The 13,914-nt window shown below is 38.8% G+C and overlaps 1 protein-coding gene across 1 annotated transcript; it reads right to left on the reverse strand.

Moving 5' to 3' along the window:
* Positions 1-363: 363 nt before the first annotated feature.
* LOC139740127 (cilia- and flagella-associated protein 298-like) lies at positions 364-13,698 on the reverse strand. The gene is made up of 8 exons (XM_071650709.1): positions 13,599-13,698; positions 9,881-10,071; positions 8,687-8,854; positions 7,365-7,432; positions 6,198-6,356; positions 5,031-5,162; positions 1,844-1,939; positions 364-488 (listed from the first exon to the last, which is right to left on the reverse strand). The coding sequence occupies exons 2-8, from the start codon at positions 10,017-10,019 to the stop codon at positions 378-380; spliced, it is 873 nt and encodes a 290-aa protein (XP_071506810.1). The 5' UTR covers positions 10,020-10,071; positions 13,599-13,698; the 3' UTR covers positions 364-377.
* Between the last annotated feature and the right edge of the window lie 216 nt (positions 13,699-13,914).

Consider the following 13,914-nt stretch of genomic DNA (forward strand, 5'->3'; position numbering starts at 1 on the left):
GAACTCAGTTCTGGCTTACTTTAATCACTGCTGTCACTCTAACAAGAATAAGAGAACCTTTTCGGAAGGCTAGATACCTCTAGGAGTGCTACAGGGTTAAAATGTTTGATAATTGCATCAAAACCAGTAAATAGCATTAACAGATACATGAAGTAATGACACAGACCTACACCTTATGACTTGTGAAGCACTTAACAGCCTTATCAGCACTTCTTTTGTGAAATTTTTCTCTGGTTCAACAGCTTGTCTTTACCAATGATCTTGTAATTTCTGCATGTTCAAACAAGTCATATACGTCCGTGAAAAAGTCAGCATCACTGAAGCCTGTGAATGGACCCTCCCTTCTCCAGGTTTGTTGATGATCCACATCCCAGGTATCACCGTGGTCCCCATTTGACGTTGTTCATGCCTTGTAACTGCTTCTTGAGCTGGCCAGAGTCTGCCCAGGCAGAGTTTAAGTACACATCCTCACTGTCTTCTTCCATTTTCTAGTCAGTGCAAATAATTGACAGATGATATTTGAATGTTTAGATGCAGTGAACCAAGATAAATCACAATCTCTTGGTAAACTTCAGTCAACACTTTTACAACCTAAACACTAACAAAAATAATAACAAATGATATTGTGCTTACAGAAACTGTCAAAATAACTCTTTAGATGAATACAACTGCCCTTATTCTTTATTCCTTTTCACAAATAAACAATACTTACTTAATATCTTTTCTGGAATTACGATATGTCTACGTAAGGCACTCTTACACTGCATCTACTGTAGGGGACATGTAGTCATGCCAGGAGATAAATTTTAAGTTTTATCCTTTTTTACAAATAAAACAAAGGGTGTATGCAAATTACATAATAGTACGGTCACAGATTGTAGTAGATGTTATGATTGGGCCGACAGGTCACAATGATAAACAAATTTACAAATATTACACAAGTTATGGCAAATTTCTGAATCATCATCACTTTCATTTTTGTTCAATTCTATTTGTCCTTATACCTATTCTTTTCTCTCTCTCTTTTTTTTTTAATCTCTAGTTTCCTTTGTGAGTAGCAATAAAAAAAAAAGAGTTTTCCTGTAGCAGTCTGGAGACAAAGGATTACAATCCACACATGACTTAGATACCAATCATGACCTTGAATACCTATGATCAAAAGCCAATCAAAGCTAAAACACTGTACATGGAAATAAGTGACAGAAATCTAACCTCCACATACATAATGTATGCTACCCTGCCAAAAAGGACTTTATTGTTAGGTATGAACCTGATGGGGTGGCCTTTATCATTCTAAACTTTATCAGATTCAGACAGCTTAATGATACATTTTCCAGAAGACATTAAACATGTGCCTTGTTGATGCAAAATTTGTATTTTAGATCTCACCCACAAATCAACCAGGGAGACTTTTTAAGGGTTTTGAGGTGCAAGGTCACAAAATCTTCTCTGTATGAAAGATTATCAGCTAGAAGTACACACACAGCTGTAGGAGTAGCTTTACACAAGTTTGTGGCATTAGAACTTTGCATGTTTATTGATAAATGAAAGCACACAACTGTGTTATAATCTTCAAGCAGTGTGTACACTATGCAATGTGATACTATTTATCCTGGGCCCCATTTCATAAAAGATGTTAGGATAGCAACTCTTGCTGGAATGACAACTTTTAATAGCAACAGTCAATCAGGAGGCTGGATTCTTGTTGTTACCATGACAATTGCCATTCCAGCAGGAGTTGCTATCATATCAACTTTTTATGAAACGGGGTCCTGGTTGGCCAGTATGTGGGTCTAAGGTGGGAAAGTAAAACTCAAGCAAGAAAGAGGTACGACCTCCTTACCTTCCATTCTTCCTGTTTACGGTAAGCATGGAGCATCATCTGTTTCCTTTCATCTTCACTGAAAACTGCTTCCCTCCCTGGGGCCCCCTGGCCTTTCTGTCACATTAAAAGAACAATGAAAACGTGATTTCTACCATCCTCTGTAGCATCAGGTTGTATATATCTCACATCCTGATATCTATTCACAAAAAACATGGGGATAACTACAACTGATATTAGATCACTCTGACCAACTGTGAATAACAACAAAACAACCAAACCAATAAATTGATCCCTAATGAGTAGGTCATCATTCAAATCACAAAACTTACACACACACCTAAATCAGAGCCACATATCTAACACACGAAAACCACACATCCAACACAGAGCCACCACACACCTAACACAGAGCTACCACACACCGAACACAGAGCCACCACACATCTAACACAGAGCTACCACACATCTAAAACAGAGCTACCACTCACCTTACACAGAGCTACCACACACCTAACACAGAGCTACCATACACCTAACACAGAGCTACCACACACTTTACAAAGAGCTACACACCAAACATAGAACTGCATATGTAGACTGGAGTGCATGGCATGATCAACTTTTCATAGTGATATCAGCAAAAAAGTAATAAATGGTCTTCACTTGACTTACGCATAAGTCGACATTTTGTCGACTTATAAATGAAAACTAATTTCCCCTATACAGAGTAAGATCACGATGCGGATCGCTACCCAAATCTTACTCCTTTTGCCGCCAAAACATACCTACTGAAACTAGCAACAATTATGTTTTAGTTCATGCATAAATCTCGTGCGGATTAGCAACGGCAATGCACTTTGCGATTTAAATTCAAGTGCATTGCTGCGAAGATATGCGTGTGAATTCGTATGATTCTGTCGAGACAATTTTTCACTGCCGACTGAGTTGAAATAGGATGTGTTATTTTCCTTCCCTAATTCGCCATAGTTGTATTTGTTTTGCTTAAATTTCTAATGTCATACTCTGAAAATGAATTGTTCTCGCACTCCGATTCGCAACAATTAGCGCTCTGTACGGCGTGGGCCAGTCTGAAATAAAACGAGGAAGAAAAGTTTGTTAATCCGAAAACGGCTATCTTTCGGATTACTAACCTTCGTTAAAACAAATCTCTTTCCATCGTCGGACTAATTTAACTTTTGACTGAGATTTAAATCTTCGGCATAACGAACTGCAACAATAATTTGCTACTATCTTTTCATTGACATTTCGTGAAGCAGCATGTGTTTCGGTAGTTTGAAACGTGTAAATGTTGCGATGTCTTTCCCCTGCTAGTGCAGACTAAGTTCGGTCACGGCGAAAGTTCCGTTACGAAATAAAAAATAATGCAAGTCTTTTCAACAATAACACACTTCCATATGCGTTTAAACGCAATTTCTAGTTTCGTACAAAAACCGCAAGTCTTTTCATACAGAGTTGCTTGTGATTTGATGGACTTGCATCAGATTTTTAGAATTGCGTTTGAACGCAATAATTTTCTAGTTTCGGATGATTATCAAACGTAAGTCTTTTCAGCGTGTCGTGTGATTTGATGGACTGGCATTTGATTTTCGGGGTTGCGTTTAATTTTCAATTTTGCGTACAAAATGAAAAATAATGCAAGTCTTTTCAACGATAACGCACTTCTGTAGATGTTTTGAGATGCGTTTAAATGCAGTTTCTTACAGTTTCGTACAAAAACTGCAAGTCTTCTCTACAACGCTCTTGCGTTTAAATATAACGTTGTATGTGATATGATGGACTTGCATTTGATTTTTAGAATCGCGTTTAAACGCAATTGAGTTTTAAAAAAAAGTTCCCCACAATTTTCTAGTTTCGTATGATTATCTAACGCAAGTCTTTTCAGCGTTCCGTGTGATATGATGGCCTTGCAATTGCATTTGATTTTCGGAGTTGCGTTTAATTTTGAATTTTGCGTACGAAATAAAAAGTAACGCAAGACTTTTCAACAATAACACACCTCCGTATACAAACAGTGTATATTAAGAGATGCCTTTAAACGCAGTTTCTAGTTTCTTATGAAAACCGCAAGTCTTCTCTGCAACGCTCTTGCATTTGAATACAGCGTTGTGCGTGATTTGATGGAATTCATTTGATTTTTAGAGTTGCATTTAAACGCAATTGAGTTTCAGGTTCGTACAACTATTTTCTAGTTTCATATGATTATCAAACGCAAGCCTTTTCAGCAACGCACTTGTGTTTATGTGCAAAGTTGATTTGATACATCTGCATTTGATTTTTAGTTGCATTTAATTACATGTAGTTGCATTTTAATCAATTTAAAAGGGCCCAGGTTTCTATTTCCGCTTCGGAATAATTAACGTTAGAATATTTGGATAAACGGAAACACCTATTTCATGTTCTGATAATGATTCTCTACTAGGACCTATAGGTGTACAAAATTTGTGTGTTTTGAGAATAACGAGCAGGAGAAAAGGGGGAAAGTAAACTGCTTTGGATACTACATGTAATTCTCCAATGTAAATGAGTGTATGTCCTTTCTATTCTGGCGTACAAGACAATGAGCGCATGGCGCGAACGCTACCGTGCCGTACACTAGCGAATTACCGAGTAGAAGAATGCTGTGAATCGGAGCGGGAAAACAATTCTTTTTCAGAGAGTGGCGATAAGATTTTGAGCGAAAAAATGATGTCGACTTAGACGAGGAAATTAACACGTATTTCAGCTCAGTTGGCACTCAAAAATCAGGTCGACTTACGCGAGTTGTCGACTTATAAATGTCGACTAAGACGAAGAAATTTTCAAGGAATAACAAAGGCAAAAGTCGGGACTTTTTTATCGTGTCGACTTTAGCGAGTTGTCGACTTATGCGATGTTGACTTAAGCAAGGTTTACTGTATATTCTAAGACTGATAACTCCTGTACAACTCTGTAGTACACCAATGATCATCATATCAGAATCTTCAAGCCTATATGACAATCAAACTTACTGTTACCATTTTTTTTTTCTCTCTGTCAGTCTCAGCAACTATACTGTAGCTTTGTAAATATATGAAACATTCATTTCTACTCTGAAAACAAGGCACTGATTGAAGTTTCAAATATTGTCTCTTTTTAATCCCAGTGCTACTGGTTGCATACCATACACCAAGTCATCAATATCTGCCACACTATATCTAGTACTTACCTTCTGTAGTTTGGCAATGATCTTTGTCTTTTCATTCTTTCCCAGGTAGTCACAGAGCTTCTTGCCTCGATGCATTTCTTTGCCAGAAAACCACAGCGAGGCATTGGACTCCTCTAGAACAGAGAGTGATGCCTAGACACATGGATCAAAGATTGAAATTTAGAGCTTTCATTGTACAATGTACATATATCAGATATATCAGTATTAAACACTACCAGCTCAGACACATGGAACAAAGATTGAAATTTAGAGCTTTCATTGTACAATGTATATATCAGTATTAAACACTACAAACTCAGGATGCAGACTGCTGTAATGCACACTTAAACACAATACAAAGTAAACACAGTTTTCCTAATTAAAATGAAATATGACAGTTTATCAGGCCTGGCATCTTTCTTTTTGCTGCAGTAATAGAAACTATGTTTGTACCACTGAACATAGTAAAGATTCTTCCCTTTTTTGTGTGTGTCTTGTACAACATGAGATTCATGTTACTACAGTGACCCTACCTCAGGTTCTTCTGCCCACCAACCTTGGCAGCCTGACAGCCTATAATTTTATTCATCTGTTTATTCTCACTACAGGAGTGAGTTAGAGAATGCTTCTAATCAATTACAGAATTGAACGGGTCTTGTCAGAATGCAGAAAGGCTTAATATGCAAGATTAGGTCTCCATTTAGACTTCACACACCAGGAGTTGGATATGAAGTCCCAAGAAGTACAAATTCCTTGACTGCAGCAAAACTACATGTATATCATATTCCATATCACAAAACATACATTTTTTCTATAATGTTACATCAGCAAATGTTTAGTAACTAAATTTGCAGAAATCTATAGCCACAGGGCAAAGTTGCAGTGAACCAAAGATACAAGTGCTTAAAGTTAAGAATGGAATAGTAAAAATACCATTATTTCAAAGGAAATCAAAACACTTTAATACAATAATCCTATGGAATTCACAAGGACACACACTCACATCTCTGGGCACAGAATCGATGAAAACAAAGCGTAGACTGTGGTATGGCCAAATCCTACTTTAATTTGTAGGCTTCACATTGCAAGTTGAGTATTAACCCAGTCCGTATGGGAACCTAGTGACCTGCGTATTGAAGTCTATGGGCATTTCAGAATTGAGTATGGAACAGGTTAAAGAAATCTTACCTGTGTACCTTCCAGTTCTTCTTGACCCTCAAACTCCATCCTGATAGGGTCATGTGGAGGTAGTCCCATAGGATAGACAATAGTGACAGCACCCCGGAGCTGATCCAAGGCATCTTTTACCATTGGTGCTGTTACACAGACATTAGCAGACACCTGGTTCTGTAGACATAACAGATTTCATCAAATGATCAAAAGTCTGCCTTGGTATGTATTATTTAGATTGACTTACAGCAAACTTACTTTAGTTAAACCAAGAAGCTTCAAAGATGAAGCTCCTTGATGAAAGCAAAGAATAAATGATACAGTGAATACAGGATTGAGAGTATGATAACTGGAGCTATGTACAATACTAAATACATATAACAGCCTATATTGGGAAGAAAGATAAATGGCACATCACTAATGCTGTGGTCCACAACTTTCCCTAGATAGTCTTTATCTGGCAATGCATGTGTACACTAAGTTTCAAGAAAAAAACCTTGGGGCATGGCATAGATATGGGTGAAACTGTAAGATTTTAAGAATTTGACCTTGACCTTTGACTTTTGACCTTTGAACATGAGCATGCGTAACCACAAGTCGAAAGGCACAACTTTGTTCCCTCATAAACACATTGGCCAATGTACATTTGGACATTTCTTACGGTTCTCAAGTTACACTGTCCACAAAATTGTTTACAGATGGACGGACGTACGTACGGATGGACTACCCGAAAACATGATGCCTCTGGAGACACTTCATGGTGGAGGCATAAAAATCACTTTAGCTGGATAAACATTCAATTAAAATTGGCAAATAGAATACCAGGTATATTTACTTGATAATACAGTGAACCTCTTCATACACTTACACAATAACTGCCAGATTGAAGAAATCAACTACTCGTGGCACTAACCAGATTTCTAATTAAAGATGGCCAAGGGATTCAAATTTCACTGGCACATTCACACAAAACACAGAGAGAAAGAGAAATAGTGTGTGACTGTGAGTGTGTCTGTGTGTGTGCTCATGACTTACAACAGTAAATATCTTTGGGGACTGCAGAATAATTTTTGGTGTACAAAATTAATACAGAGGACGACGCATGGTATGCTAATTTTGTGAGACCAAAGTGTTGCTCATCACACAAAGGAATACAAATTGTATCACATTATACATTATACTTACTTTGGATATAATCTTCTTTGCTTCGCTTACTGTCTTGGTAAGAACTTCCTTCATCTTCTCATTTGGGGCTGAAATAACATGAATCAAAGGAAATATGGTGGACTACATATAATAGTGTCATCTTCATGCAGTATGCAAAAATTAAACATTTAGTCAAGTAATAACAAGTTCAATGTGTACAGATTTTAAAAAAAAAATCCTCAAGGCAAATAGCAGCACTGGTGCGAAGTTATCCCCCAAATCATTCAAACAAGTCACAACAAACAAGACTGAAGTTAGTCAATATAATTCTGTGAAATGCATGTGAAGGTTTTTTAACCCTAACACTACTGGGGGTGGGGGGGGGGGGGGGGGAGGCATTAAGACTCTCCCCTGTCAAATTTTTGTCAGTGCTTTCCAACACCTTAACATTTCAAAACAAAATACCACAACTTCTTTTTCTGCGATCCTTTCTGCATGTTTTGACACCAAATTCATGGCAATCAGACCTACGGTATGGGTGTCAAATTGTTAAAACTGAACACATGCCACTGAAACTTCATTATTTCTACATATGACTGTGTACAAACCTATGGACAAAATCAGAAACTTTTCTTTTATTAAGTAGATACTTTTTAGAAAGTATCAGAACTTTGCGAAATAGTGTACAACAAATACAACACACTCCCTCTCACACTAATACACAGCCAAAAAAGTTGAACTAACAAGGAAATGCATAAATAACAAAATTTGAAATCAATAAACTAAATAAGAAATAAAAATCACAACTCATTTTTTTTTTTGGAGGAATTGATAGGGAAGTTATAAAATACATTTGTACCCAAAATTGCTATCCTTAAAGCTTTAGTCAGTGAGAAATAACCAAAGCTATGATTTCTTGCATAAACTAGCATATAAATTAATTAGTATCATTTCAAAACCGACTTTCATCATACAAACTTTGAATTCCTATTTAATGTTACAGAGCATACCATTCTAATAGAATGGTATGCTCAGCGACATTCCATTAAGTGGTTTCTTAGTATCTTGCAAAAAGTTAAAAGCTCAATTCTCATGTCCATCAATATTATACCATTCCTTTAAGCCTGTTCCTTCTGAAATCAATAAAATCAATAAAAATTCCAGCATCACTACCAAAATCTAATTATCTATTCCTTACATCATTATCAACTTTTCCTGCAAGTTTCATTCAAATCAGTTAACAACTTTTGGAGTTATTTTGCAAACAGACAAACAACCAACGCTGATGAAAACATTACCACCTTCCTTGGTGGAAGTAATTGTAGAAAAGTATGTATATCACAGCTTGATTACACATGTACCTTTGCCATTCCGTCTCCCAATAGGATCTTTGCAGTCAATGGCACCACCACTTGGCTCACACTTTTGTCCCCATTCATCTACCAACTTAAGGTCTTGGATTTGGTCATCGGTCAATCCCTGCATGTTTGGAGGAAGGGATGTTCCATGTTCAGCAAGTTCACCAATTTCTGAAAAGTTGAGACAAGCAAAGATTATGTCAGTGTGACAAAGGACAATGGTACTATTTGGATTACTAGACAATATTGCTGCAAAACCTTTGAAATCATATAAATACAGGATATTTGGAATGTAATCACTATCCAGCATGAACATGAAATAACTTGAGTATGCTGGCCATAAAGGTCTTTTCCTACATAATAGAAGGTATAGTTTGACAAGATTAAAGGGTGTGTACAGTTCTGGTTGAGGTGAGGATTTAGCTTTAAAGGTTTTGCGAGATATTCACGAACCACTCTATAAGATGTCAAAGAGCATGCAATTCTAAGGGGTATCAAAAGTTTATTGGATGAAAATAGGTTTTGAAATGGCCGAGATATCCAAAAACAAGGTGAAACAAAGAGATCCTAATAAAAGGCGTGGCCTGTTGCCTTTTATTATTATCACTTTTTTGGATATCTTAGCCATTTGAAAACCAATTTTCATCAAATCAACGCTGAATCCTTCTTAAAATTACATGCTCTTTCATATTTCATAAGAGGTTTCTCATTATCTTACTTAGGAATGTTATAAACCTGAATCCCCACCTCAACCAGTACTATACAGTCCCTTTAAATCAATAAGCTATTACCATTATGATAGAGTTTGGTTTCTAGTTTAATAGACACCACCAAGACAAAATCAGGGGGGCATTTCATGAAGCGTTTTGTCAGATATTTCATCTGACAAAATGTTACAAGCTACTGAAATCCTTGCATCTGATTGGCTGAGAGCAAATTTGTCCGACAGTTGTCGGACCAAAATGCTTCATGAAATGCCCCCCAGATCACAGAATGGATCTGCATAAGATGACCTGCTGCAGTATTCACTGGCCCTTCAAATCACACCCTGGTATACAATTTTCTAGATGTATTTTGTTTCATTCATCATTTGACATCTTAACCAATAGGAATATTACCCCACTTTTAATCTAAATGCATAGATTCCTACATCAATTTGTTGACTTCAAGATTGATATAAAACAGACATTTTAATACCTGAGCAAATTCTCTCAACCTTGAGTCTGCCATTGTAGATTTCCAGGAGTTCTTTCATGACATCTTCAACAGGCATCTGAACCGTTGTCTCATACATAAACTGACTTTCTTCTCCTTTTTTGATGTGTAGCTTCACCATCTTGGTGCTATTCCTATGGGACTAGTGTCACTCTCTCTGGATTCTTGATTTTCTGTGGAAACAAAGAGATTTGGAAGGAAACTGAGAGTAAGCACCATGAATAGTAATACACACACACACACACACAAAAGAATACATTTAAGATCATACATTACAGGGGCCATGGAATTGGGGGGGGGGGTGGAATTGGGGATAACCATTGAGCCTTGAACCCCCCCCCCCCCCCCCCCCCCCATATTGCTTTGAATCTCAAGACATTCATTTCAATCAGAGAGGTTGCACTGCCCTTCATCAATTAGATGGAACCTCCTCCTGGGTTCTGCATGCTGTAGAAAGGGACTGTTTTTACTTGCAGTTGCACACTCAAGACACTCTTGCTTTTATAGTACATAGGAGAAACATGCACAACCTTGTCACTCTGTCTTTGGCACCTCCATCCATCGGCACATGACACGATTTGCATCCCAGTATAGCTTCCTTGGAGCTGCGATTAGGATTACTGCAACAAGTAACAAGTAACATTTTTACAATACTACATGCACACTATTAAAATGGTAGGCCTACAGCTAATTTGACAGTCTTCTGTCTGGTCGTAATGGCAGGCTAATAGTAGATCTAGAATTGTAGTCGGTCACTACCATCTGATCTGTCACACTCACAGAAAAAGAAGGCCGAACGGGAAGTGCTTGCCTACTCATATGTTTGCCAGTACACTATTGGATGTAGTGTTGGTGTAGGGTGTAGGTAGTTCCCACTAGTCACTGACGAAGCTGACAAGCAGTTTCACCGACTCCTTGGAAAAGTCCTCCTGCTCCCTCACGACAGAATCGAAAGGAGACTGCTCATGAATCCCATCTGCCACATACATGCTGTACCAACAAGTCATACCATGAACGACCTAAAAATAAGCTTGCTTTGTATGAACTCCCTCCTATAGATGAGCTCATTACTTCACCACACCCTCCGCACACCTTCAAGTTGATGGTGAAATGTGCTGTGGAAGAACATCGCATGGACATTACCACAAAAGCAGTCAGCTAAAAGTCATCGCTACACCTACTTTCCACCGTCCTGGGTCATGGACATAATTCTCCTGCCCTCCATCATTCACTCACCACATCTCCAACCAGGGGGTTGTTTCATCAACGTTTGTCAGCGCCGACAACTTGAATCACCATAGTAACAGTCAGTGACCAGAGCATCTCAGCCACTCAAAACCAAGGATTTTGCTGAAATTGTCAGCGCTGACAAACGTTGATGAAACACCCCCCAGCAATACCCATCAAAGCTCAAGTGGTCAGCGGGGCATACCCAACCAACTCTCGCCTACACACCATAAGAGGTAAAACAAGCCCAGGATGCCTTTGTCTAAATTTAGACCAGGAAATCCGCTCATTAGGGGGGCTCCGTCTCACAAGGCACTCTCCCCCTCATGAGCACCTCTCGGGTACTCCAGAGGCTCCTTCCCCGCAGTGCTCATGTCATGAGACCTCCTCTTCACTTCTCATCCATCTCACATCATGGTTGCAAGTTTGCACTGTGACTTTTTGTTACACAAACATGTCCACTCTCCATGACTCTCCATGATGAGAACAAGAAAAAAATGCCATCTGTTTTGATTAAAACTCAATTTTTGTCCCACTGGGTGGGTGAATGTTTACTGTACAAACCTGAGTCAGAGACAGCTTCATCACCAAGTGGCCAAAACGATGGGAAACACTTCTCACCAAAACTGCAACACCACCTGAATGTTTTAATACCAATATATACCAGACTCACCCTTCTTGGATCTTGCTGCAAACTCCACTACAATTGTATCTCCCTCTCTGACTGGAGAAACCCCTCTGTTTCATAATCTTCCAGGCCATCACCATGATCAGCCCGTTTATGTAGCTTTCTTCTTGACATACAAATGTAAAATTTATACCAATGTACAAGTGCACAACTGTGTAACTATCATTGTAATACAATTTGTACCTAGGTCCTGTGACTTTGAATACAGTATTCATTCTAAAACCTCATGTTCTAGACAACTCTGCAACTTTGGCAGTTCTCCTGACTGGAGGAATTCTAACTAAATTAACGTTAGAATTCTAACCGTTCGGAGGCACAGCCCAATCGCTGAAAAAAGTGATTTTTTTAACAACGACTGGGTTGTGTACAATTAGTTAGAGGAATTCAGTTTCAAGCAAAGAACTACACAGTATTAGAAGAAGGTACATAGTTGTACTACTGCTAGGTCAAGGTTTGCCTTTTTTCATAGCTTTTTAGCTTTGGAAGTGCGAAGCCCAAGATCGGCCCTGTCCTTGGTTCTAGCATTCTATTCTGCTGCTTATAAAGGGATGGTACAGTATTGGGTAGATCTATGACTACATATGTGGCGGTGGAGATGAGAATTGGGCTTTTAACTTTTTGCGAGATACCAAGAAAACACTTATGAAATAGTACACCTATAGAGCATACCATTTAAGAGGAATTCAAAGTTTATTTGATGAAAATTGGGTTTGGAATGACTGAAACATCAAAAAACTACATGTAGAAAAGCACTCTGTCTCTGATATTTCTGAGAGCGCAGCTCGCAGACCTCCGCCAAGCAGCTACTTTCCACCGAGGAGATTTTTCTCCTCTCCACCCCTGGGGGAAAGCTCTTTGGGCTCTTCCATAGAGATAAGCGATCTCCACCCATAGGCCTTACACTTGTAGGTATATACATGCTGAAAAATCGCCCGATCTCCCAATATAGAAGCCTTTGTTACGTCATAAACCCTCAGCTGCACGGCGCGCCTCGCACTTGCAGAAAGTGGACCACACACTTTACTAATATACTAGTGCGCGTTTGAAAACCTCAAAAATGTGCAGCTTGAACTCCCAAGTTCATTGACCCTACCTGTCAAAATATCAAAAATCCTTCATAAATTCCCCAAGAATTCTTGGATCACTACCAAAATTCGACCCTCCAAAATTTAATCATTTGACATGTTACAGTACTTGTGTCATTCTCAACCTTTCCTGTAAGTTTCATCCAAATCCCTTATAGTTGATGGCCTTAACTACTTTTTGAGTCATTTTGCACATGGACAAACCATTACTTAGTATTAAACAAACAAACAAACAAACAAACAAACAAACAAACAAACAAACAAACAAACAAACAAACAAACGGTAACGAAAACATAACCTCCTCCGGGCCTCCCTTGGCAGAGCCAGAGGTAACAAAGTAAAACAAAGCTATTTTTAGTATCACTGGATGGGTCCCACAGCCACACTTTCTTAATCTTAAAGAGTCTACCATGTTCTTTCATATTTCACAAGAGGTTTCTCATTATCTCACCCAAAAATGTTAGAAACCTGAGTGAAATAACCCCCACCCTCCTCGGGCCGACAGTGCTGTTAGTGTAGTGATGGGGTCGCCGTACGTACGTAACCCCGGGCCGGCCGCCGGGGCGCTGTATGTGTAGCTGTACCGTACGGGCGTTATACCGGTAACCACTGCAGCCCGTTACCAGCGTTGGTGCGAAGCGCTGTGACACGGCGGCACTGTGTAGCTGTGTCTAATACTAGGGTTCTACTAGTACTTACATGATATTTACTGATTTAGGGATGCAGCCCCGCAACTTTCTCCCTTAGGCTTCGTAAAATCAGAACACAGGTCACTGCACCTCAGCTCATTCGGCGGTCGAGGGACATAAGAGGCCTAGATTCTACAGATAAGATAAAATACCGTACCAAACACTACCATGTCAACTCGTAGCGTTTCTACGGAAGCTAAAATCCCGAGCTCGACTGAAGTTAGTAAGTATTTTAATGATCCGCTAAAAAACAAAACGAAACAAAAACAAAATGTCTTGCCAAAATATTTTGCCAATTTAAAAGCCAACAGACGCGAAGTTGTAAG

Source organism: Diadema antillarum, unplaced genomic scaffold, assembly GCF_040938485.1.
Source record: "Diadema antillarum isolate AM-2024a unplaced genomic scaffold, OU_Dant_1.0 seq00000836_RagTag, whole genome shotgun sequence".
NCBI lineage: Eukaryota > Metazoa > Echinodermata > Echinoidea > Diadematoida > Diadematidae > Diadema > Diadema antillarum.

Excerpts from the sequence above, each read along its gene's own strand:
- LOC139740127 (XM_071650709.1), bottom strand. The coding sequence starts at position 10,019 with ATGGTGAAGCTACACATCAAAAAAGGAGAAGAAAGTCAGTTTATGTAT. Across the intron at positions 6,357-7,364 it reads CAAAGAAGATTATATCCAAA|AACCAGGTGTCTGCTAATGT; the intron begins GTAAGTATAATG and ends TTATGTCTACAG. Across the intron at positions 1,940-5,030 it reads TCATTGCCAAACTACAGAAG|AAAGGCCAGGGGGCCCCAGG; the intron begins GTAAGTACTAGA and ends TTAATGTGACAG.